The sequence below is a fragment of the Vigna radiata genome, chromosome 2 (assembly GCF_000741045.1).
Source record: "Vigna radiata var. radiata cultivar VC1973A chromosome 2, Vradiata_ver6, whole genome shotgun sequence".
Lineage (NCBI taxonomy): Eukaryota > Viridiplantae > Streptophyta > Magnoliopsida > Fabales > Fabaceae > Vigna > Vigna radiata.
Genome location: NC_028352.1, coordinates 23282237 through 23308512, shown reverse-complemented (window position 1 = coordinate 23308512; position 26276 = coordinate 23282237). Strand labels below are relative to the sequence as shown.

Below are 26276 nucleotides of genomic sequence, written 5' to 3'. Positions count from 1 at the left end.
TTTTGTAATAACATGTTTGATTTTCCTTCATATATATCATATACTTTTTGTTTGGCATTATGGCGTCTACTTAAAACGGGATAAGAAACAACGAAGACAGTAGTTACGTGTCTTTATAATGCATTTATGGGAGAATCTTGCAGAAGAAACAATGATGCTTTTGATAGAGCATATTTCAACTATTACGTGCCTTGGACGGAAACAGAATTACACACAACTTAGGGCAGAGGTAAGCCACCTTATTGTAGTATGTAGTATGTACAAACTCGAGCATTCAAACGGGCAAATTAATATAAGAATGAAAGAATTGTAGAACATTGAATATTGAAGGCAAAAATATCACTGCAAAATTTGTCCTATATTATAGAATCATCCCCAGAACTGGGTGTGACTGATCTCTCTGGTCTAATCTCTTCCAGCTGCTGTAGCACTTGATGAACTTCTGGTCGTGCTGATGGAGAAGGATCAACACAGTGCAAAGCGAGCTTCAATGTGTTTAGCAACTCATCGCCAACTGTTGAAGAGTCTCTCATTAAGTCCGCATCAAAAACCTCATTTGTCCATTCCTCTTTGACAATGGAGGCAACCCACTGAGGTAAATCTACTCCGTTCATAGACACCCCAGGTGACTTCCTGGTTAGGAGTTCTAACAAGATAACACCAAGGCTATAGATATCAGTTTTGGAGTTGGCTTTCTTGAGCTTGGAGAGCTCGGGTGCCCGGTATCCCAATGCTCCAGCAGTAGCTATCACGTTGGAATTAGCAGCAGTTGTCATCAGCCTAGAAAGACCAAAATCTGCAATTTTAGCATTTGTATTCTCATCAAGCAATACATTACTGGATGTGAGGTTTCCATGTATAATATTCTCCTGGGAATGGAGGTACAACAAGCCACGAGCCATGTCCTGTGCTATTTTCATCCTTGTTTGCCAATCAATGGATGTTTCAGTTCCACTACCTGCATAAAGATAAAAAAGAAAATACTTGACTTATAGTAGGCTATATTAATAAAAAAAAAATGACTTAGGAGTTATCTGTGTTATTCTACGATCAGAATTAGGTTTCATTTTAGTATAATCCGCAATTTTGCTAATAGAAGTTTGAATTAAAGGATTATGCACAATAGCAAGATGAATAGTGAATGCTTAAAGAACTAAATAATTTCTCCCCTATTTGCAATATCAAACTTACCGTGTAGGAAAGAAGCAACACTTCCTTTGGGCATGTAATCAAAAACCAGAAGCTTCTCCCCTTTGGGTCCCAAGTAATAGGCCCTCAGAGCCAAAACATTAGGGTGTCTAATTTTTCCCAGAACACTGACTTCTGATTCAAATTCTCTCTGACCTTTAGCGATCTTTTCCCTCAATCTCTTTACTGCAACTTGACTTCCATCCTCCAATATAGCCTTATACACAGTTCCATAGGTGCTCTTTCCCATTATCTCAGCTGTTGCACACAAGAGATCATCAGCTGTAAAAGCTATTGGTCCATCAAAATGCACTAGTTTCCCTCCAGCCTCCCCACCTGCTTCAACATCACCAGCAGCAACAGGAGGGATTCCTTTTTCTGCCCTCGTAGCTCCAGTTCTCCCTACACCTCTGCCATTCTCGGCCTTTGATGTTGATCTCTTTCTGATCAGACAGAACAGAAGGATGCAACAAAGTATGATCAGGACCATGAGAAGAACTCCTGCTACTATGAGAATAATGTCTTTGGTACTCAGCTTCCTATGCTGGTGGTGTTTTGACATTTCATGAGGTGGTGCAATGACTCCTTCTGATGGAGCTTGTGAAGGACACGGTGTTGAGGGGCTGTATCCACATAGTTGAATATTTCCCACAAATGAGCTTGAGTTGAATTTCCTGGCAAGTTGAGGGGGAACAGAACCTGAGAGGCTATTATAAGAAACATTGAAGAGATCAAGACTACGTTGACTGTTAAAGGAGACTGGAATTTCTCCACTGAGATTATTCAGTGACAAATCAAGCTGCTTAAGAGTGGAAATGTTTGCAATACTAGAAGGAATATGCCCACTAAATTGGTTTCTACTCAAAATTAGAACAGAAAGATTGTGCAAAGTCCCTAAAGTTCCAGGGATTTGATTTTCTAGGAGGTTGTTCTCAACATTCAGCAGTGTAAGCGAGGATAAATTAGAGAGAGTAGCAGGCAAACTCCCATTCAAGGAATTATTAGAAATGTCTAGTGTCTTGAGTCTAGAAAGAGATCCTATTTCATTCGGTATAGCTCCACTAAACCTATTATTACTAAGGGAGATTTCATTGAGTTCTCTTAAGGCACCCAAAGAAGAAGGAACGTTTCCAGTGAAAAAGTTATGATCTAGGAGCAAATTTCGAAGCCTAAAGAACTCGTCATTCTTAGAACTCCGACCCCAAGAGTTAGGAAGGGGACCAGATAGATTATTATGTTGAAGAGAAAGGAATGTGAGGGAAAGTGAGTGAGTTAAGCTAGCTGGTAAAGGACCAGAGAAAGAGTTAAAACTCAAGTTAAGCGAATAAAGTTTGGAGGAATTGGCAAGACTATAAGGGATTGCTCCTGTGAGCAAGTTGTTGCTGAGGTCAAGAGACTGAAGCAAAGGGCAGTAACCTAAAGAAGAAGGGATGGAACCTGTAAGCCTATTGTTGAATAACTGAACCCCTCTAAGGTTAGGAAGAAGTCCAAAAGTGGAAGGGATTGAACCACCAATTTGATTATCATGAAGACTGAGCTTTCTAAGACCTTGAAGCTGCCCAATTTTATCAGTGATACGCCCTCTCAGTCCCTTCCACGGAAGCTGGATTACAATAACCTCTCCCTTAGCACACTTGATACCAACCCAACCTCCGGAACAAGCTCCATAGCCACTATCATTCCAGCTCCGCAAGAAGCCTTCGGGATCAACCAACTCTTGCTTGAACGCTTGGAGTGCTAAGAAGTTTGATGCCGTCACAACCACGCCATCCCAACCCTCATCTTCGCACAAAACCGATTTCAAACAGGTGGAGAGAACAAGAGTCCAGACCCAGAAGAGAAAGAAAAAACAACACGGGCTGGTGTGCGCCTTGGATGGAGTCTTCTTCCATCTTTCTTTCTTCTTGTCAGAAACATGGTCTGTATTTCCTACTTCATGTTGAGAAAACTGACAAGAGGTAACGTTGGTTTTCTCCGCTACCATAACTAAAAGAGATGTTTTTGAATCAGTGAAACAGAAAGAGGGAGTGTGTGTTGGAAGTGATGTGGAGATAGACAAGAACAGTTGAAGGATGGTTTTTGTAGTGAGGAGAGAGAGAGAGAGAGAGAGAGCACAAGAAGGATCACGTGAAGACATAAAGAAGTGTAGGTGCGCGCGGGGGTTGAGAGCGTAACAGAGAGAGAGTGAATGTTTGCGAGAAACAGTGAGCAACGGCTAGTTTTCTTGTAAGTTGTAACTATTGACGAGCATTAGTGTTAGTAAAGTGGTGCGAGCATTTGTTGGAAGGGTTAAGTTAAAATGATGGCGCGCTATTCTTTTATTGCAGAAGCCGCGCTCCACCCCCAACGGCTCCATCCTCGTACTCTTCTGCTTCCACTTCCCACCCATAAAATATTGGCTAATTCAGAACAAAACCTGCTCTTAATTCTGACGTATTTATATCTGTATTTACATTTTTTTTTTATTAATGCTCACACTTTTTGTATCCTGTTAATTCATATTTTTTATTTCATTACCTTTGATATTGGATTATATATGTATAGATTCATACATATTCAACTCATATCAAACTAGTTCAAGTTGAGATACTGACCAATATTAATCAAATTCAGTTTGATTAATCTAAATATGTTAGTAATTAATTAAGTTTAATAAAATCAAATTGTGATTAAATCAATCATAATTAGAAGTTTATGAAAAAACTTATCAATACAAATAAAAAATGTACAGTTGTGATTTTTATTACACATTTATTATAATATTAATTATTAACTAGTTCATACAAAAACTGATTTAAATATTAAAATATTTTTATTAAGGATAATGATATTTAGACAACATTCTTTTGACAACATTCCAACATTGATTACATGTCAATATGTGATTGGTCAAAAATTACTCCACAATCAATAATAATAATCATAAACACTATTGTAGAGTAATTTTTGACCAATCACATATTGACACGTAATCAATGTTTAGATATTGTCAACAAAATGTTATCTAAATATCATTATCCTTTTAATAATAGCACATTAACAATAAAGAAAAAAGTGAAAGAACGAAGATTATATGAAGTGAGCATTCAATTGTATACACATAAATAAATACATTTTTCTTGTGTCAACAAATTTTAGATAATAGTAAATACTTTATTAAAAAATGTTAAAAAATCATTAACCCTTATTATATACCATACAAAGATTACTAAAAATTAAGGTAATTTTAGACGAATTGCTATATGAAAACAATAACAAGTTTTAAAATAGGTATTAATTTATTGTAAAATATAAAAGAAAAGAGTGATAACATTTTATAATATTTAATAAATTGAAGTTGGTAATAAAAAAAAATAATAAGCGTGTATATTTAAAGAAATCAATTTTTTTTTCAAATTTTGATAAATTTTTTGGATTTATTAAATAATGTTTCAAAAGTCGAAAAAGAATTCTATTATGTTATTCGGAAGACTAAAATTGAATGTAGAGAATAATTTCTCCGCATACAGTTAACATTATCTTATTACTTTCATTTGGACACACTGTTTCTATTGATTTTATATTTGTAGAGGCTTGCCTGACATGAAGCTGGGGTGGTGGCATCTGAAAGTTTGACTGAAGTGTGTCACGTGGTGAAGAAAGAGTGAATATATATATATATATATATATATATATATATATATATATATATATATATATATATATATATATATATATATATATATATATATATAAGTAAGAAAATTGATATCATGGATGGCGGTCCCAAAACTCAGAAGTGTGGTCTTGATCATCATGTTCACAATGTTAATTCCAACCACCTTAATATCCATCTCTTTTAGCTTTTGACACTTTCTTCATGTCGTTTTTCGTAGAAAAGAACTGTTATATTCCCTTTTAAGGTCTCAGACCGTTATTAAAACTCATCTTCTCACATTTTTTTTTTTTAAATTTATTTCAACGCATATAATAGTATGGAGATACCATATAATACCAACTCGATCATATTATCTTCTAATTTAGAATAGTAATAAGTGCATGTCTTATTTTATGTAAGGTACGTGAAGATCTTTCGATTTTTTTAATTATATAATATTAAGATGATCGGTTAATTAACAAAATACTTCAATAAATATTATTTTAATCATGCTTCACTTTTATATTAATCTAATTTTTATTAAAATTTCTGATCTAAAACACTGTTTGAAAAGAAACTTTTCCAGGTATCATACCATTTGGAGGAAAATAAGAGAGATTCAAAACATGAATACCAATTAATAGAAATTCGTAAAGTGAAAAAAAAAAAAAGCTTTACAGAATAATTTTGATTCAATATGCTAACATTAATAAGTATAACTTTATTTTATATATCGTAGTGATAATATTAGTAAGTAGTGGTATTTCATGTTGATATTTTTGAATGTATATTATTTTTATTACAAATAAGTACCGGTAGAAAATAACTTGAATTTTACAAAAGAAAACACGATAGAAACTTTTGTATCAACTAAAAACTTGAAAAACTGGTAAAATTCTAAAAGATGGTTATCGTTTTTTTATAGTACACCACGAAATGGATTTTCGGATTTAAAACATCAGACTAATATAATTTCTAAAAAACTTTTTAATATATATTGACTTATCTTTCTTTACATTTTTTATCATTTGTTTGATTATTTTTTGTACAAATTTTTGTAATTATATAAATAAAATTTAAGATAAAAAAAATACAATCGTTTAATAAAATTAAAATAGAAAGTGGCATACTACATTACATTGATTATCAACTAAATTAATGTAATATGTTTAGTTTTTACATTTATATTGGCCAACAACTGAAAATTGTTTGTTTCGTGCTTTAGGGTTTAAATTTGAGGTTTTTGTTTGCTGAGGCAAGTACAGTAATACAACTAAGTTCTTTGATTATTGCTTTTAGTAAGAATGTATGTATGTATTTGATTACATGATAAATTACGTTGAAAACAATATTCCTTGGAAACAAGTACCGGAAAAGGTGATTTCGAAACTGATCAGAAAGTTTTTTCGGTTAGATAACTCCGAATTCCTTTATCCGGAATGCGTTTTCATGTACCTCTCCCTTTCTGGATCGGAAAATTACGACCGACTTCAAAGACTATGCACCCAGCTGCTTCAACCGCACCACTAATGCACACCAGCAGTAGCCTCACTTTGAAGAAGAAGAAGAAGAATAAGGTGGGAAAAATTAAGGTTAAATGAAATATTTATCAAGGTTATTATTACAATTTCACATTATGATGGTGCAAGAAGAAATCTGAGGCGTACAGGAAGCAATTCCCATTTTCTTTTACTGATACTTGTATTCGTCGTTGCCTCACATGGGCCGTGGATTATGAATAATCTCATGGCGGACCGATCCTCTATATATGATGAATCGTGGTTTTGTTTATACTACTGATATACATACAACTTATTTATAATATTATTATTTATGTATAATTATCTAGTTGGTAGTTTATCTATTCTTTTATTGTATTTTGAATCATCTTAATATATGTTGAATAAAATTTCTCGTTGAAGACTCTTCGATCTTTTTTCTTTAGTAAAGACTTTTTATTTTTTTAACTGAAATTTTTAAGAACTTGAATATAGCTTCAAACTTGAGAATATTTGATGTTTTAGGTTGTAATAGGTCGAGATGTACCTAACCATCATAAGTAGAAATGTTCCAAGTTATCTTAAGCCATGATGTTCCAAGTCATCTTAAGTCATGATGTTTCAAGACATTATAGGCTATAATAAGTTCAAATGTATCAGGCTCCATAGGTTAAGATATATAACAAATGTTGTGATTATTAAGCCAACTTAGGTTGAGATGTATTAGACCAACATAGGATGAGATGTATCATACCAACATAGATCGAGATGTATTTGGCTAACATAGGTCAAGATGTACTACACCACTACAAGCTAAAATGTAGTAGGCCAATATAGGTTGTGATGTATCAAACCATCACAGATTGAGATGTATCAGATCAAATAGGTTGAGATGTATCTAGGAATGACAATAGGTCGAGTCAGACATGATTAATGTCTACCCATTACTCAACCCACAACAAAAACATCCATTCGTTACTCGTCCCGTTACTTGCCAAATACCCGTTTAAAAAATCTTAATGGGTATTTTAAAACTTGTGGGTACTCGTGGATACCAACGAGTATTTAAGAAAATATATTCTATAAATTTTTAAAATAAAATATAAATAAAATTACAAAAATATATATATAATATGATATAAGTTAAATTAAACATACATTAAAATTTAATTTTAATTAAATTTAATCTAACAAAATATAAATTAGTTTCAATTTTAACTTAATAAAATATAAATGAAATTTCATTTTAATTTTTTACGAGTAATAGATACCCTCGGGTACGAGTGGTATGATACTCGCACACAATCCGTTTATAAACGAGTATTAAATATCTTGTACCCATTACTTGCTGGTAATAAATAAATGCAGATACCAATTACCCGATGCAAATTTTATCTACATATACCTGTATTTTTTCCATTTCTAGATGTATCAAGCCATTATAGACTAAGATATATCAAGCCAACATAGACTTAAATGTATCAGGACAACATAAGTCAAGATGTACCAAGCCATTATATAGGTTGAGATCTATCAAGCCAACATAAGCTAAGATATATCAAGCCAATATAGACTAAGATATATCATAGCATCATAGGTTGAGATTTATCAGGCCAACATAAACTAAGATATATATCAAGCCAACGTACATAGGACGAGATGTACTATGTCAACATAAATTGAGATGTATTAGACCAACATAGGTGGAGATGTGTCAGGTTAATAAGCTGAGATGTATCCAACCACCATAAATCGAGATGCATAAGACCAATATAGGTTGAGATGTGTCAGGTAAACATAGGCTGAAATGTATTACGCCACTGTATTTTTGGGCCAACATAGATTGATATGTACTGGACTAATATAAATTGAGATGATCCAAAATGTATACGCTAAGATGATTTGAGATACATATAGTACAATATATAAACAAATATTATTAAATTTTTAGATTTATGGGCAAATTTATAAGAGAAAATATTATATATATATATATATATATATATATATATATATATAAATTAAATATTGCATGTGAGTTTAAAGAATAATAATTTCTCTATTCTTATTTTTCAAGAATGCGTAATGAAAAGGTGTATCTCTTTCTAATTTTCATTTTATCCTCCCTCAATTTGATATATGCTAACTAACAAAAATGGGTTAGGCCTTTGGACACTAATACAAAATGTTCTCTCTCTATACACACATATATGCTTTAAATATTAATAATGTAAATAATATTTGTTACTCTAATTATTAAAATGTTTTCATATTTCTAGATCTCCGTAGGTTATAAATAATAATGGTTGTGATTCAAATATTTAAAACTAATTTATTTTACGAAATTACTTTCCATTTCTGAAATAATGATAGTGTATTAATAGAAAAGAAAATAGAAAGTTTAATCTGTTGAAAAATAATGCCGATGCAAATCCAACACATAACTATGTTTATTATGTGTGAGGTCAAGGATGGTAGGTGTGAGGCCACAAGGTCAATGAAACAGACACAGTTATCATGAGAGAAGGACAAGGACATGGGTTAAGGTTGTCACGAGAGAAGGTGGAGGTGTGTACACTACAAATAACCCAAATGGGAAGACTAATATATCATAACGCTTTTAATCACTACAACAATGGTCAAATTTCATTTTGCTACAAATGAATGGTCTTCACTTTGCCTTTCTAAAACCCAAACTCATAAGAAAAATACAACGGTAGCAGCTACTTAATTATATGCCCACGGCTTCCCAAATCAGGAAAGAAGACCACAATAGCATGGCCAAAACAAACTTAATTAAATCAGGAACTCTGGTTTTTATGCCAAGCTTTATGTACGCTTAACTAAATTTATAGTTTATCCAGAAATTAGATTAACCGTTAATTAATTGGAAACATTTGTTTCAAATGACAACAAACTTTAACTGGAAACATTTTTCGTTCAACTCTTTTAGATGTACCTTGAAAGAATTCCTAAAGAGGAAGAAGACACGCGGTTTACTATCTCCAAAACATTTTATTTTTTACTTCTTTCTACAGAAATTTCAAACCTTTCAAATTATTTTTTTATTATGTGTAGAAGAAAAGCTATAATGTTTGTTTAATGATAAAGAAAGATAAGAGAAGCTGTAGATTGAACTCTTTCACATATAATTCATCAAAATTATAAGTGATCTCAAATTAAAAGCGTGCCTACACTATTGGATCTTAGATGTATATGTACACGTCACTATATGTTAAACCTTTCACGTAACACAAATTAAACTCTCACATTGCATCTTAGATGAACTGATATTCAACCTGTCTCTTATTCTTATCAAGATCCCAAATCCTTCACGAAGAAAATTTGAGACCAGGATAATATGGACAGAAATTTCTTTGAAAGAGACTACCACAAATTACTTTTATACGTTAACAACTAAATATTCGGTAGCGTAAACATTACACTAACTCGCTATGCGACTCATTGGTTTATAATTCAGAATTGTATTTTTCAATGCTAACAAATAACTTTTTTTTTTTCGAAAGAAGCTTTCTTTTTCTTTGGACTTCTGGACATTTTTCTCTTTCTTCTTTTAATTAGTATGTTATTCTCCATAAGAGAAGGGTTTACGTACAAAGAGACGTGATTGGTGTAATATTACTGATATTTTAAAAGAGTACCAAAATCTACACTTTTTTTTTTCAAAGATAATCAACGAAACGAGATAAGACTTAAATTGTTCAAATTAATCCAATGTCTGGCTATCACAATTTTAGTAATTTCAGAATTTTCTCTTTTCCAAATCAACGACAATCTGAATTGATATTTTCTTAATCATAAATGTCGTCACTCTCAATGCCATCAAACATGTGAAAATAAGGTAAAATATGACCAAATGATGAAGTTACCAGCTAGCTCTAACAATAACAAACATTTTGTCATACACGAATCTTCATCTGTATAACAGACTACCTTATTCATGAAGCATTACCTTTTTACCATTTTGGTATGATAATGATATTTTGACAATTCTTTTTTAACAACTTTTTGATAACAGGACACGTGTCATTATTTTACTGATTTGTTTAAATTTATGTTTAAAATAATATTTGAAATAGACGAATCATAAACTATTACGTATGTGTTGTCAAAAAATTGTCTAAAAAAAATTGTTAAAAAGACTTTTTTCTTTTTTATGTACGTAGATAATATGTATATCCATGATTCAGTATTCCTTTTACAAATAAAAAGATGACGGTGACAAATACACATGAAGCAACTGTAGTGCTATAGTGATTACTATGTATTCATATATATACTTTTTCTCAGATAAACAAAAGGTATAAAAATTATGCGGGGAAGATGTACAATATTTATCTATAACGTACAGTGTTTGACATTTGATAGGTGATCTAAATAGTTTCTAGCTATATTATTAATGATGGTAGCAATCAGGATCCTTTCTTTTTCATATTGTTCTTCCTTCACTACAGTATTTGCATTGTCCACAATCATGGAAGAGTCTACAAATACGTGAAGCCTTCACCTCCATGCACCCGAATTAGAGAGAGAGAGAGAGAGAGAGAGAGAGGTACAAGTTGCTTCATCCATGGCCTGCAGTTTTCCTGACGTGTTTTGCTGGATTCAGAAGCTTCCACCAATCTCAGAATGGGAAACAAATCCAATTTCACTAAACATACGTTCTTCAACCTCTTGCCAACCATGTCTCAGTCTTATCGTAACCAAAAACCATGATTCCTCAAAATTCTGCTTTGTCATTATAGCAGACTGCAACACTCCTATCCATCTTTGGACCTCAAAACCTTTTAAGCACGCCAGCTCCAAAACTGCAAAGTTAATAGATGAAGAAACCATTTCCAGTCTCTTTGCCAATATCAACCAGGCCATCCTTCTTTATGGCTCCAACAAGAACACTTCCTTCCTCAGGTTTCCAGAACTTGACTCCACCCCCAACCTTTCGGACGTTTTCAATCTTTCTTTCTTCACTCTCTTGTTCCTAGTTTGTATATACGAAACTCCTGCCGCAGATTTTCGTTCTGGGTGTATTAGTAACCTGAAAGATCACCTGACAGGTTTTGAGTCAAGAAAAGCATCAATCACGCTGATGAAACTCTTAGGCTCTAACGTAGAAGAGTTGTGGATGCGCTCTGTGAACCTTGCAGTTACTAACTGGGTCGGGGAACAAGAAGCACATCACAACCCCTTCAGAACACCTTGTCCATTATTTTCTTATTCCCTTTCGGCAACTGGGTTGTGGAAAGTCCAGTTGTATTGCCCCCTCATAGTCATGGATGTTGAGAACTCAAAAAGTAATCCAGCAAGTGAGAGACTTCAATTCTCCCTCAAACATCACCATGTGGAAGCTGTTTTTCAATTCAATCACAAAGTCTCCATAAAAAAAGAGTGGGTTGAAATCATGGTGGACATTGACAACATAAGGTATGCTAAACTCATCAAGAGATAATACACTCAGAGCTAACAACAGTTACTTATTTGTTAGCTTATGTTTATGTTGTTATAGAAAATTTAGGAAATAACAAAAGTCACTTTTTTTTTCTTTTTCTTTTTTTTTCATTTTACAGTTCATTTTAATAATTTAAATAATAAAATATTATGTATTAACTAATAAAAAAATAAATAAAATTTTAAAGTCAAAATAATAATATTCATAATCATAAAACAGAAATATTAAAAATATAATGTCAAACCATTTTAGTTTTTTTCTTTTTCTTTCTGAGATCATCAAAAGTAAAACGTTTATTTTAGGAATCTTTGCTAATGATATTTTGCCAATCAAAATCATTTTGGAAATGCAATTTATTTTTTAATTAAAATTATTGATTACGGTATATACTCTCCAATAAAAATATATTATCATCCATTGTTATTATTAAAACACGATTTCAATTTTATATAGTTATTTCTATCGTCGGATCAATAAGATTTTTTAATGCAAGAAAAAAAATATAGCAAATATATAATTGTATTAAAAAATATTAAATATTTATGTTTGGACAAATTATAAGTGTCTTTCACGTGGTATAATTATTTACAGTATCAACATTATTTAAAATATATATATATATATATATATATATATATATGTATATATATATATATATATATATATATATATATAAAGAAATTTTTCCTTTTTATTTATACATAAACAAGATGTTATTTATATCCACACATTTTTTTTTTCAAATTTATTTTGTAAATATTATTTTTAAAAACACAATAATTACATTATCAATTTTATTATTTTTTAAAATTTAACCGTATTTTAATTTGACACTTTTCTAAATTTAATTGTTTTTTAATTATAAAATCATCTAATAAATAAATAAATATTTATAATAAAATTATAAAAAATATTTATATTTAGTTTCATAATTATACTAATAATAATAATTCTATTATTTTATATTATCATAAAAAATTCAATAGTATATATAATTGAAATATATAATATACTTTTTTTTTCTTTTTAATAAATTCAATAGATTTATTAGATTGATGATAGGGTGCTATTTTTTATTCTTTTTTTAAAAAGGTGTGGATTAAAAAAGATAAAAATTCCAGTGGCCAATTGCAACCACACCAACTAAAATAGACCCGTCGCTATTTATTCCAATAGATTAAAAATTGTTTAATTGCACTTTATCACCTATTTATTTAGCATTTACAAATTTATTATTTAAGTTTTTTCTTACATATTTTATTATTTTCATATCCTTTAGTTTGTCAAATGTGTAAAAAATTGGTAGCATATTTTGAAAATACAACATTGTTTTAACCTTATAACATGAATAAAGAAAAACAAATTTTAAAATAATAATAGTTAAATACTAAAATGTGTAATTAAAAATTATATTTTTATTAGATAACTAAATGTCAATTCGACCTTTCATCTTATCCATTGTAACAAAACATTTTAAAAATATGGATGTCTTATTAAAAGATGGACCAATAAATTAATGGATTATTATTTTTTTTAGTATTTTTATTTTTATATATAGATTAATATTAAAAACCTATTTAACTATATAATTTTGTTGATTAATTAATTAGATAAATTAAAGTTATTAATATTTTTGGGTATTAAATTATTCAATTATAATTTATAATTAAAATTTAACTAATAATACGAACTACAATACCAGTATGTACTTACATTTTTCTAAATAATGTAATAAAATGTAATATTTTAAATTATTTTTTAATTTAACTTTGAACTTAAAAAAAGTGAGTTATTAAATTTAAAGTACTAATTGAATTTAGTGAAGGAGATCCACTTTGTTGTCTTTAATTTTAATATAAAATAATAAATTTGTTTAAAAGAATTTATATTTACAATCATGGTAATGAATGTATTAAAAAGAAAAAAGACTAAATGTATGGGAGGTTATTTAAAATAAGTTATAGTTTTGATTATCTTTTAAAGTTTTCAGTTATTTGAAGAGTTGAAAATAATAATATATTTTTTCAGGTGTGATGTTATAAAATTGGTGAATGAATCTCTTATGAAAGAAAGAGGGGCTGATGCAGCTGAAAAACATTTCCCTTCGAGAATATCCTTACAACTAACACCTATTGTCCAAGACCAAGTGTTGAGCCTCTCGGTGGGGAAATCCTCGGAGAACCCACAGAAAGAAATCGGAGTTGACAAAAGTATAGAAGCTTCTTTCGAGCCATCGGTTCCTGTGGGGCTTAAGGTGTCAGCTGGAGAGTCGACAACAGTGAGTTTGAAGCCTTGGAAATTTGAAGAATCTGTTTATGGGTACAGTGCAAATTTGAATTGGTTTCTTCATGATAGTATGGACGGCAAAGAAGTTTTCTCATCAAAGCCTTCAAAGTTTGCTATGATTAATCCTAAGTCATGGTTCAAAAATCGATACTCAAGTGCTCTGCGACCTTTCACCAGGCAAGGAGGAATCGTTTTCGCAGGCGATGAATATGGAGAAAAAGTGTGGTGGAAAGTCGACAAAGGAGCCATTGGAAAAACAATAGAATGGGAGATAAGAGGTTGGATATGGTTAACTTATTGGCCTAACAAACGCATAACCTTCTACAACGAAACTAGGAGGCTGGAGTTTCGAGAAATAGTAACTGTTGATGTTGCTTAGCCTCATGTCTAAGACCACAAATTATTATATATAAAAAAAAAATAACACACGTAGTTTTCACTACTATTTGTAATGTGAGTTAATTATTTATTAAATTATACCTCATACAAATCGTGGAAAAATGAATACAATAAAATTAACGATGACAACTATATGGATCACAACAAAAACATCTAAGATGTTTTTTATGAAAGTATATTTTATTAAATAGGTTTATTTAAGGTCATACAAAAATCATGATAGATAAGCCTAATAAAATTTAAAAAAAAAGTGTTAAAATTTTAAATTATATATAATATAAGCATTCATATTTTTTTAATGCTTAATTAGATCTTTCAATTAAAAATATGATTAAGCTATCAAATTGTAATATTTTTATAAGTAGATTCCTGAATTATTTAATGAGAACTTAAAATCGTCAGGAGAAAAATATAAAAAATATAAAGACCCAATTAAATTTTCTATTATTTAATTAAAAAATATAAAAAATATAAAAAGTTAAAGACCCAATTATATAGTTATGAATTTAAAGACTTAATTAGAAAAGTTTAAACAAGGTATAGAATTTATGTAATAAAAGCTTGTCCAAGACACCAACTACCATGCCACGTGGGAGAGTCCACGTAAGGGACGAGAGAGGCACAAGTCACACCCCGGTGCACATTAGCGAGGAGAGTTTCCTAGATTGGAACGGAGAGGGTGATTAGAGGGGCGGAAATCTCAAAGAGACAGAGTGCAACTAATTTATCCACCTCCTTCCTTGTTGGCTTAACTTCACTCAACCTCGTTATTCTCTATAAGTTTCTCTCCTCCTTCATTTTTCCCTCCCATTATTCCATTTTCCTGTTCTTCCATCGCTCTCGAGCTCTCTCTACCATGGAATCATCCGCTGCCATTCGATCTTTTAACTGTATCTCTCTCTCTCTCTCTCTCTCTCTCTCTTTCTCTCTCTCTCTCAATCTGCATCTGCATTTTTGTTATGAACGTGTCTTTCCGAATGCGATCTCTGCTTTTGTGTTTACGATTTTTCTGTTTTATGTTCTTTAATTTATGCGACGTGTGACGGAAATGGGAAAATATTCACATACGCAGTTTGATTTTGGAAAACGAATTATATACATCTGGATTAGGTTTATGATTTTCGAGCTAGAAAGAAAAGTAACTGCGAAGGAGCTCGCTAGATTTGTCATTGTGTTGTAAACATTGGACGGTTTTCGTTTAAGGCACTTTTCGCATTTCTTGCTTTAAATATCGTTTCTTATGTGAAATTTTATTTTCGTTTTGAATTAAATGCTGAACATAGGATGGAGTTTTTGCTACTGTGATTTATTTATTCAATTTTATTCAAAGAAAGGTTATGCCGTAGATACTTTCCTTTTAAGATTTGCAGGACCCTTTGAAACGTTTCATCCTGAAGTAACTAGTTGTATTAGCTTGCGCGACTTGTTCCTTGTTGCTGTGATATGTGAAGCTTAATTTAACCTTAGAATGAACTTGACAATTAGGTAGCAGCGATAGAGTTGTTTTATGCTATTGATTAGTATCGTTTGTTTACAAGAATCACGACACGATTATGACGTTTTTCATTAAGTTAGATGAATGCCACTGATTAGGTGATTAGTATTATTTTTTGCCATTGATTAGTATAATTTTTCATCTTTCTACAAATAACCAAAGGATGGTCTACAATCACCTTAGAGCCTGTAATTGACCATCTATCGGGTCCTATAGGAGAACACAAGATGAGTACTGACTGTGTGTGTTTTTTTTTTGGATAACTTTAGAGGCGTCCATATGTTGGATCCTATTTACTCTAAAAAATCTTCGCGTTTTGTTGCTTATTTTATTCTTTCGTTGATCTATTTCTGTTAAATAGAACAGTGAGTTCCGTTTTTCCCATGTCTCTTTGAAATAGGCTTAATTACTTTTGGAAAGGGTCTCAATGCCTTCTTAAATGGTCGAATTTCAATATACAATACTATTTAAGCAGTTCAATGTTTTTAATATGATTTTACTACAGTCAGATGCTTAATCATGACACTTGGATTTCAGATACCATGGGCACTATGTCCCATATGCGACCTTCCCGTGATAAACAAGTTGTAGTTCCCATCCACAATGTCCGATGGAACTCTAAAAGTAGACTTTTCATCCAGCATTTGGCATATGATCGGAAGCACATTAATTCCCACATGAAGGGTAACAACACACTAGTTTCATGTGCAAAAACAGCTGAACCTATCAACACATCCAAGTCTGGTGATGGTGGGTTTTATTGATCGTGAAATGAATTACGTCCTTATTCTTTTTTTTTTGTTGACTTTTGTTTGAATGAGAAAAGTCTGATACTATTATTTGGTCTTAGTGTAATTATCTTCTTAGTTATATATTTTAAGTGTTTTTTTTAAACTCCACATCGATTAAAAATATGACAAAATCGTAATATATAGGTAATTACAAACCTCATCTTATTAAGTTGTGAGGTTGAATTAGATTTAAATTTCACTTTTTAAAAATGATATCAAAGTCATTCAAGAGCCTTTCATAGCCAAGTTTGTTGGGTCTATTATGTTACCCACTTTTGGGTTTCTCCTAGTCTCACACTTGAGATGTTTAGTCCTCGTTGTTATGGGTGTATTAGAGATCCTACTTCGATTAGAGATATGACCAGGTTATATAAACACAGGTAAGTGCAAATATTGTCTTATAAGTCAATTTTGTAAAGTTAAGTTAGAATTAACTTATATTTACCTTCTTAAGACTATTATTAAGATTTTAAATACAATAGTCAATTGCAAAATTTTTGGGCTGGAATTTCATATGTTTGTGTCATCTAAGATAATCTGCTGGAACTCTTCTATACTTAAAAGAAAACAGAGAAGAGAGAGAAGAAAACTCTTACAAGTGACAAACAAAAGATGTGATTTTTATTTCTTTATTTTTAAGGTAAAAATGTAATGTTATTTACACAATAATAGTAGGAAATGTTCTACTTCTGTTGCTCAGTATTATTGTGGTATTTGAGAATGTCTGTTAGATGGCTATTAGAATAGCTTCTCTTCAACCGTTTTTTCTTTATTTATATTCAAGTTCCTTGACCTCGCAATTATTTAAGATGTTGCAGCTTCTTCAGATAGTACTCCACAAGGCTCGTTGGAGAAAAAGCCTTTGCAAGCTGCTACTTTTCCTAATGGATTTGAGGTCTATTGCTATTCTGTCCTTATTTACCAGCTAAGCATATTTTTCTTGGTGAAAAATGATAATTTGGTGGGAATTAGCTCTACTATGTCAGCTTTTATCCAAGACTGCATAATTGCATTATTAATTTCCTTGCTTGAATGTGAATCTGATAAAATCACTCGTTATGTTGTGTTTGCTTATGATCAGGCTTTGGTATTAGAGGTGTGTGATGAGACTGAAATCGCTGAACTGAAAGTAAAGGTGATCTTCCGTCTTGTTTATCCCTTTGTAAAATTGGAAGTGCGATATTTTAAATTTAATAGCAAGGACGAGAAAGAAAACTTCCGTGAATGTTATATGGTTTGTTTATTCGCAATTCACACACTCAAATGAGTCGCCAGATGGGTATGTCTGTAGCTCTGTCATATACTGTGTGTCGAAACTTCTGTCTAAGAATGCTCTTAATTTACTCAAGATATCACGCTTTTAGAAAATGAGGTAATGGTATTAATGTTTTTTTTTAATCAAAATTGTAGCATGTTGTAATTTCAACTTGAGATTGTGGTGCCTTTATGCCTAATGTCCTATCTCGTTATAATTCTTTTTTTGCAGTTCAAATTTGATTAAAAATTTGTATCATCTCAGCTCTGTTTTTATACAACGTTGTCTGCTATATCTGTGTGGTTCATCAAAAGAAACATGCTTTTAGCTGGATGACCTTGTACACGACCTTAGTTGACTATTATTGTTATAGGTTGGAGATTTTGAAATGCATATTAAGCGAAACATTGGAGCAACAAAGGTTCCTTTGTCTAACATTTCACCAACAACTCCTCCGCCTATTCCATCTAAACCAATGGATGAATCAGCACCTGGTACCCTGCCACCATCACCTCCAAAATCATCTCCAGAAAAGAAAAATGCATTTATAGATTCTTTCAGAGAGAAATCACCAAGAATGGCAGCATTGGAGGCTTCTGGTACCACCACTTATGTCTTAGTGCCATCTCCCACGGTATATGATTCATCAATAATTTATATTTAACTTCTTCCTTCACTACTTATATTTGGCTTGAGCTATGTAGAGTTTGCTATCACTGATCTTTCTTTCTCCTTAGGTTGGCTTCTTCCGAAGAGGTAGAACAGTGAAAGGCAAGAGACAACCTCCTATCTGTAAAGAGGTGCGTCGTGCTTGTCAATACTCATCAATTTGTTATGAGCTAGATCACATAATTCACATGATCCTGCGTCGAGCTATCTCATCGTAAAGTCCACCATTGAATTTTGGTACATGTGTTTGTTGGTCAATAAGATTTGCTGGGGTGAAACTGGTTGTTTCTGCTTTTGGGGCCCAGCTGCCGTGAGCTGCCCCACGTAATACTGCAGACATAATAGTTGGAGTCTATGTATCAGCCTGCTTGCTTGTCAGCCCAGTCTCCCTATGTGAGCTTGTTAACATGCATATGTTGGCTTTCGTAATAAGTGTAAAGTCTTTTACTAAAAGCACTTAGAACGAAAAAAAAAAAAAAACTGATTATAATCAACAGTGATAGTCTCAGACAAATAAATATTCTTTGGTACTCACTTATTGTTATTAGTGTACTTTGTTTGGTACAGTACTTCATCAAGTTGCTTGGGAACTTCACTTTAATTGGCCTGACTATAATGATTTTCAATTTATTTATTTTCTTTTTTGAATTTTAGGGTGATTTAGTCAAAGAAGGGCAAACCATCGGTTATTTGGATCAGTTTGGCACTGGACTTCCGGTTAAGGTGATCTCTCAGTTTTTGTAATTGTGGTTCCTTGATATTTACTGCTTCTAACTGGTTTTATTTTTGAAATCTTGCAGACTGATGTGGCTGGACAAGTGTTGAAGCTACTTGTTGATGATGGAGGTACAAAGATGTCTCTGACCCTATTATAAAAAAATGCATAGATTTATTGATATGTCATTAATGCAATACAGGGCTTTTGAGGAAAGAAAGAGAGCTACGCTATTTATCCAAAATTGAGTAGTTAAAGGAATAGTGTACTCCAGTAATAAAATATGGTGAACAAAATTTGGCAATCATAATAATTTTGAAGTCTACTAGTCCCGATTTCAAGTATTTTGAAACTTAGTTGCAAGGAAGAAACAAATTACTGTCAAATGATAAGCATTGCATGTTTTTTTCGTTTTTGGGAAGGGGGTGGTGGTGGCAGGTGGGAGGTCGCGGAGATACTTGTGAGTCCATCTATTCAAGACATTTCTTAAGAGTGAATTTAACCAATTTGGACAGTTAGAGTATGTTTGGACAAACTTCTCCATGAGAACTTATGGAAGAGAAAAATAGGAAGGAAAGTTGAAATTAGCTTTTGGATAAATTAAAATTAGTTGATGCATAGGTTCATTTTTTTTTTATTAATTTGTGCATATTTTAGTTTTAGCTTATGGAGAAGATTATTTCATTTTCAATTCTTTTCTTTGTAGAAATGTTTATGGAAAAGTTTGTCCAACCCATATGTAGGGATGAAGATAGGCTAGGCAACTAGTAAGGGGCCTTTGACATGCTCTGTCAAAGGCCTAGCCTAAGCTTTTAGGCTTTAAAAGAAACCTACCAGGGTGGCCTGTTTACATAATAATTTTATATATAGCACATATTGTTTAAATATATAATTATTAATATTAATAACAAGTTCAACAAAAAGAGAAGTTATTTTTTACTTTAAAAATCATTGGTTCGTATTTACACCTCTACTTTTAAATAATAATAGAATGACTAGTTTATTCAATATAAATATTATAGTTGCTAGCGGAAACATAAATGCAATAGTGCATGTGTGTTTGCATTTTTTTAATTAGTTAAACTTTATTATTTATATTAATTTTAATTTTATATATTATGTTTTATATTTTATGTATAATTAACAATTCTAATTTAAACAAGGTTGACGAAACAATACATATTGTTGATTTGCGTGACAGGAAAAAAAAAGCATAATTGTATTGTGGAGTAATAGTGTTGTGTACTTATTTAAAGTGGATGAGTAGTTTATCTCAACTGCTTTTCTTTTTCTTTACGTATAGGTAACAAAATAATAGTTGAGGTTTAAAATATTTAAATTTTAAAATATAATTAATGACAAAATAGAAACATAAATATGTCTACTAAATGGGGGTATACCATTATATATAGGTATAGATATGCCACAAGAGAAGAAAGAATAAAATTACAGAAGTTAAAATAAGGTAAAATAAAAGAGACAAATCTATGTGAATCAGGTCCATATAGTTTGACCCTATTATTTGTTTGTAATATAATGTTGGTATAATTTGTAAAATAATTATCATAAAAAATAATAATTTGTCATGAACAATTTTAGGCTTGATGATCTAGTTAGGTTTATTGACTTGTTTAGTCATGTAAAAAGGTCTGGAGGCCAGACCAGACTTCTGAACAGGCTAGTCTAAGACTTATAATGAATTAATAGGCCGAACTTGAACTTAATAATAATGATATAGGTCAAGCTCAAGTACAAAAAATGCCTGAACTGATCTGATCTCACCCGTTTCCACCTCTGGTATGATACAATAGTATAATGGATGCCCAATCGCTTTATGACTGCCATGCTTTTATCACACTAAAACATGGCAATGTTAGGCTTGATTTGTTTAGATTGACCGATGAAACCTTGATACTCCAAAAATGAAGAGAATGTATGTTGTACTATATATCGTCGAATTTACTGTAAATAGTACTAGGTAATCACAGAGAGCCAATAGAGTTGGACAAATGTTTCTGTTTATAGCATATTCCAGGGAAAATATTATATTCTGATACGATTATTCGAAACATACTTAACTATGTTGTTTTTGTTATCATCATATATACAATTAGTGCAAAAAAATAAATGGCTGTTAACAAATATTATGAGTGTATATATGTCTCAGTTGTGTGTCTTTGTCTTAATGTATCCAAGCTGCATTGTATCTTGAATTTTAGGAATTTCCTGTGTACGCCGAATGTGGGTCGTATCGAGTATCTAGGCTTATTAGAGTTTCCTGTTGTAATTTCCTGTGGAAAAACGTTGTTTAGCTCTGGACGGTCTTGATTTCCCCTATGTATGGCTTTTTGTGATTTATTGATGGCCTAGTCCGTTGTTTTGCAATATTTAGAGATAATTGTCAATGCACAGCTGTGATGAATTATCTTTGCTACTTACACTCATCCATAGCTGTGATGAATTTCTTAACGTTTTTATTTGTGATATACAGAGCCTGTTGGTTACGGAGACCCCCTTATTGCTGTCTTGCCATCTTTTCATGACATCAAATGAGCTGGCCTTTTCCTGTTGTTCCGATCAATCATGAGGCATTTTTTTTAATTAGGGAGCTATTCGCATATTGGCAAAAGTTTTTAATAGGTGACAAATAATTGAAAATTCATACTTTTGTATACCAATTGCTTAAATTGTACTGGAATGAAGCTATTCGAGACGACCTTCCTTATATATCTTATTTGATGGAGTTTGATCGCTAGCTAATTTTTGTTTAGTTTCTCCCGGAAACTTTTTTTTGAAATTCTGGACCGGAAATAGAAATACCGTACTGCGATGTATAGAAATGTTGCACTCACAGCAAAATTCTGACCAAACAGTGACCGAATCTCGTTTTCTGAGATTAGTTATGTTGAGATTATTGATCAAGGTAATGGTTAACAACCAAGGCCTAACATTAACATTCTTCCTATATACCAACACTCAATGTGAAATTATTTGTGTATTGGACTTTATTGATTTAGAGGGGGCAAATTACTCAATCTAATTTTTTCGATTTTATTTACCCTCGAATCATCTTATTTTATATTAAAATTTCTTTAATTAAATTTAATCTATATTTTGATTGGTTCAGCTTTTACAAAAAGGTGGTAATAAATCATGAAATAGAATAATAGGCCACATTAACTCGTGGGTAGAAAATGTATTTTGATGAGATTATAATTATGCTAAAAAATATCTTTGAATATATAATTGTCAAGAAGTTCTTAATGGGGCTGGAATAATTATTATAAAAGATACTGGTAAAATAAAAATAAACAGTGCCAAATTTTTGGGTAACAAAATTAAAACTAAAACAACATACGAGATAAATACTGTAGTTATACATAGGTCGAGCAAAATGTGATTAAAAGAAGTTATGTTTATTGAATATTTACAATTACATCATTATGTATAGATGTAGTTTGAAGTGTATTAGTTTGTATCTATTAAGTGGGTAACTCTGAAAATACATAATAATGCATATTTGTGTAGTGACTTGCACTCGTGTATAGCAGGATGTATCAATTAAAAAGAGGCCTATGGAATGAATGTTACAGAAAGAACTTATGGTATAAATAAATCAAAGCAATATGTTAAAAAAACTACTGTAAATAAAACTCAGAAAATGGTAAACCATTGTGATATAGTTTATTACTATTCAAAATAATTTCTGACTTTTATCATGTCACATTCATTTATAGTTTTCAAAAGCCTATTTTCTTCCATGAGATTGATTTTTGTTGTTGTGTTCTCATGTTCTTCTATTGCAAGAAGAATGAAGAATCTAAATAACCTCAACATGTTGATCCTGTTGTCCCTATATTCTAATACGAGTATATTTAATCTCAAATAAGAGGAATTTTAGATGATAGTCTTCTTCGGTGAATTACAACGACTTGTTCATCAGTTATCTCATAGTATATAATATATTTTTACCCTTTTAAATACTATTTTTACGAATATTGTGTTTACTCGCTGAATAGAAAAGGGTTAAATATGTTTTTAGTCCTTATACTTTGAGCCGATTTTGGTTTTAGTCCATTTTCAAACTATGGTACAATTTAGTCCTTCAACTTTAAAAACTCTGGTTTTAGTCTTTTTTACCAATTTTTTTAACTTTATTTGTTGTTTCAAGCACGTTTTATTATAGCATTTGGATTGTTTACACTGTTTGACACATTTTTACTTCAATGTTAACTGAGAAACGCGTTTGAAACAATAAATAAAATTAAAAAAATTTGGTAAAAAGGACTAAAACCAGAGTTTTCTAAAGTTGAAGGACTAAATTGTACCATAGTTTGAAAATGGACTAAAACCAAAATCGTCTCAAAGTATAGGGACTAAAAACATATTTATAACCTAATAGAAAAATCCACGAATTAAGATTTTGTGAGCATATCTACAAGATTTTTTATGATCAATTCATATGACAAAATAAAAAAGCTTAGTTAGTAATTTAGTTTTCATACTTATATTTTTAATATATTTTATTTTTTATGTATTTTTTTTCTTAATTGAGTCACAACATTTATTAAATATAATCAATTTTGTTTTTGTTTTAAATAAATGTAGTTTCAAATGTGATCACATATCACTTTAATAAAATACTTAATAAGTAATTTAGTTTCTATATTTAGTTACATGATTTATTTTTGTTCTTAAAATTTTTTATTTAATTGAGTTTTGTTCTTAAACTTTTTTATTTAATTGAGTTTCTTTTCTTTCTCTCTAATATGTTTTTTCTTTGACTATACAATTTCAGTGAGAGACACATAAATCAAATTATGCTCTTTGGATTCGTTCCCAAGATACCTGAAGGGCAATACAAATGGAAAATAAAATCATGTTTTTCCATGTAAAAAATATAGAAATTCAATTGAGTCTAAAAAAAAAGAAACCAAATTACTAATTAAGTACTTTTGTTGGAATAATACATTATTACCTTTCAAATGACATTAATATAAATTTAATGAAAGATGTCACATTAATTATATTTAACAAATATTGAAATTTAATTACATAAAAACCAAAACATATTAGAAGTCCAAATGTAATAAAAATACTAATTAAGTAAAAACAAATGATGAGTAAGAATGAAAATACACATTACATGTTGATGTATGTGTATATAAAGAGAGTTATACATTCCAAGAATATAATTCATTTGTGTAATGTGTGATGTAGACTATTTTGATAGGGATCGAATGTGGACAAAAAATCTCACAATTTGGTTGCTAACTAAATATGTTTCATTATATATTGGATTAATTATAATAAAATTTAGATAATTACTAAATATTATATATATATATATATATATTATTAAAGAGAAAAATAACAAATAATAAACAACATATAATAAAAAAAATCCACAAACTAATTATTCAAAAATTTATTATTTTAAACTTTCAAATTAAAATATTTTGATTCAAATTTAGATCACTTTTTAGACACAATAAAATTAAAAAACTGTTTTATATATTTTAAAAATATATTTAGTCAATTAAAAAAATTAAATATGTTTAATAAGTCAAAGATTTTATTATATAATTTTCCTATATATGTACACAACCAATCAAGTTTATTAAAAAATTTTAGAAAGTCTAGGTTAGTCACATCAAATGTTTATATGTAATTATTTCATAAATTAAAAACACATGATTTAAAAAATTCAAACATGTGATGTCTTCAACTAGGATGTCCCAAACTTAATATAGGGGTTTGTAACTTTGTGAAGTTGTTTAAACAAAGAGTCCAATAACCTTAACCATAATATAACAAGGATGAGTCAGTTATTTGTCTTAAGATGAATCCAATTATATTTTACAAGTCTTGAAAGTTGAAGAGGTTCATAATAAACTTTAGGAAATAAAGGATACAAACCCTATTGTTTAAATTTATCGGATCCTAATTCGATATGAATTTTGGATTTTAAACATAAATAATTTATTTGATATTTTCATCTTTTAAATTTACAATTTAACCTTTTTTATAAAATGACACCGACAAAAACGTTTCATATTATACTTTTTATTTTTTAAAATAGATGATAATAATGATAATATTTTAATTCCCTTCTGAAATTTCAGTCGAATTTAAAACTGTTAATGACATATACGAAAAATTGAGGAATGTGATTAAGTGATTAGTAAATTATAATAACTAAGATATTAGTTACATTTAGAAAACATAATAAATAATTCCTTTATGAAGAACGTGTAATTGGAATTTGTATTTTTATTTGGATAATGATATTTAGACAATATTTTTTTAATAACATTTGAACATTAATTACGTGTCAATCTGTGATGGGTCGGAAATTACTCCATAATAGTGTTTATGATTATTATTATTGATTATGGAGTAATTTACGACCAATATTGACACATAATCAATGTTCAAATGTTGTCAAAAAAATGTTATCTAAATATCATTATCTTTTTATTTTGATTTCTGCCTCTTATATTTGCCAATATTAAATATAAATCCATACAATGACACGTAATCTGGGTTCCAAAACAATGGAAGATTGGTATTTGGAAACGGATAACTCCAATTTTCACGTATGGACACCGATGCTTCACGTACACATTCAAATCTCAGGCTTTCTATTTATAGTTTCGTCACAATCTCAATTATAAAATCAAATAATATAACTTTTCAATTTATTGCCACCAACTCAATATTAGACATAAAAAAAAAAAGGTATATTCCACTGTTTTCTTAGATTTTAATAGTTTCACTAATTTTCATTTTTCAAACGGGGAAACAAATATCTAAAGGGTAAAATTTGCAAAATTTATATTTAAAAAAAATTAAATAAGTAATAGTAATGATTA

At 30.4% G+C, this 26276-nt stretch overlaps 3 protein-coding genes across 4 annotated transcripts; 2 read left to right on the top strand and 1 right to left on the bottom strand.

Annotated features, from left to right (window-relative positions):
- Nucleotides 1-98: 98 nt before the first annotated feature.
- Nucleotides 99-3533, bottom strand: LOC106777888 (probably inactive leucine-rich repeat receptor-like protein kinase IMK2). The gene is made up of 2 exons (XM_014665707.2): nucleotides 1192-3533; nucleotides 99-958 (listed from the first exon to the last, which is right to left on the bottom strand). Exons 1-2 carry the CDS (start codon nucleotides 3323-3325, stop codon nucleotides 357-359), a joined length of 2736 nt encoding a protein of 911 aa, XP_014521193.1. The 5' UTR covers nucleotides 3326-3533; the 3' UTR covers nucleotides 99-356.
- A 7112-nt stretch (nucleotides 3534-10645) lies between these two features.
- Nucleotides 10646-14542, top strand: LOC106753495. Its single transcript, XM_014635316.2, has 2 exons — nucleotides 10646-11766; nucleotides 13820-14542. The coding sequence occupies exons 1-2, from the start codon at nucleotides 10916-10918 to the stop codon at nucleotides 14454-14456; spliced, it is 1488 nt and encodes a 495-aa protein (XP_014490802.1). The 5' UTR covers nucleotides 10646-10915; the 3' UTR covers nucleotides 14457-14542.
- Nucleotides 14543-15134: 592 nt separating this feature from the next.
- LOC106756525 (biotin carboxyl carrier protein of acetyl-CoA carboxylase) lies at nucleotides 15135-22161 on the top strand. 2 transcript variants are annotated; one of them, XM_014638987.2, is made up of 9 exons: nucleotides 15135-15366; nucleotides 16509-16721; nucleotides 17572-17657; nucleotides 17844-17897; nucleotides 18391-18651; nucleotides 18755-18817; nucleotides 19341-19409; nucleotides 19487-19532; nucleotides 21893-22161. In XM_014638987.2, exons 1-9 carry the CDS (start codon nucleotides 15333-15335, stop codon nucleotides 21952-21954), a joined length of 888 nt encoding a protein of 295 aa, XP_014494473.1. In that variant the 5' UTR covers nucleotides 15135-15332; the 3' UTR covers nucleotides 21955-22161. The 2 variants fall into 2 exon arrangements, with proteins under 2 accessions (XP_014494473.1, XP_014494474.1); XM_014638988.2 differs by having other exon boundaries at nucleotides 15137-15366; nucleotides 17581-17657.
- Nucleotides 22162-26276: the final 4115 nt, after the last annotated feature.

What these genes read in the sequence shown, in the direction of transcription:
- LOC106777888 (XM_014665707.2), bottom strand. Translation starts at nt 3,325, where the DNA reads ATGTCTTCACGTGATCCTTCTTGTGCTCTCTCTCTCTCTCTCTCTCTC. An exon ending in TGTTGCTTCTTTCCTACACG is followed by an intron (nt 959 to 1,191) that starts GTAAGTTTGATA and finishes ATCTTTATGCAG; the next exon opens with GTAGTGGAACTGAAACATCC.
- LOC106753495 (XM_014635316.2), top strand. Translation starts at nt 10,916, where the DNA reads ATGGCCTGCAGTTTTCCTGACGTGTTTTGCTGGATTCAGAAGCTTCCA. An exon ending in GTGGACATTGACAACATAAG is followed by an intron (nt 11,767 to 13,819) that starts GTATGCTAAACT and finishes ATATTTTTTCAG; the next exon opens with GTGTGATGTTATAAAATTGG.
- LOC106756525 (XM_014638987.2), top strand. Translation starts at nt 15,333, where the DNA reads ATGGAATCATCCGCTGCCATTCGATCTTTTAACT. An exon ending in CTTTTCCTAATGGATTTGAG is followed by an intron (nt 17,658 to 17,843) that starts GTCTATTGCTAT and finishes GCTTATGATCAG; the next exon opens with GCTTTGGTATTAGAGGTGTG. An exon ending in TCTTAGTGCCATCTCCCACG is followed by an intron (nt 18,652 to 18,754) that starts GTATATGATTCA and finishes CTTTCTCCTTAG; the next exon opens with GTTGGCTTCTTCCGAAGAGG.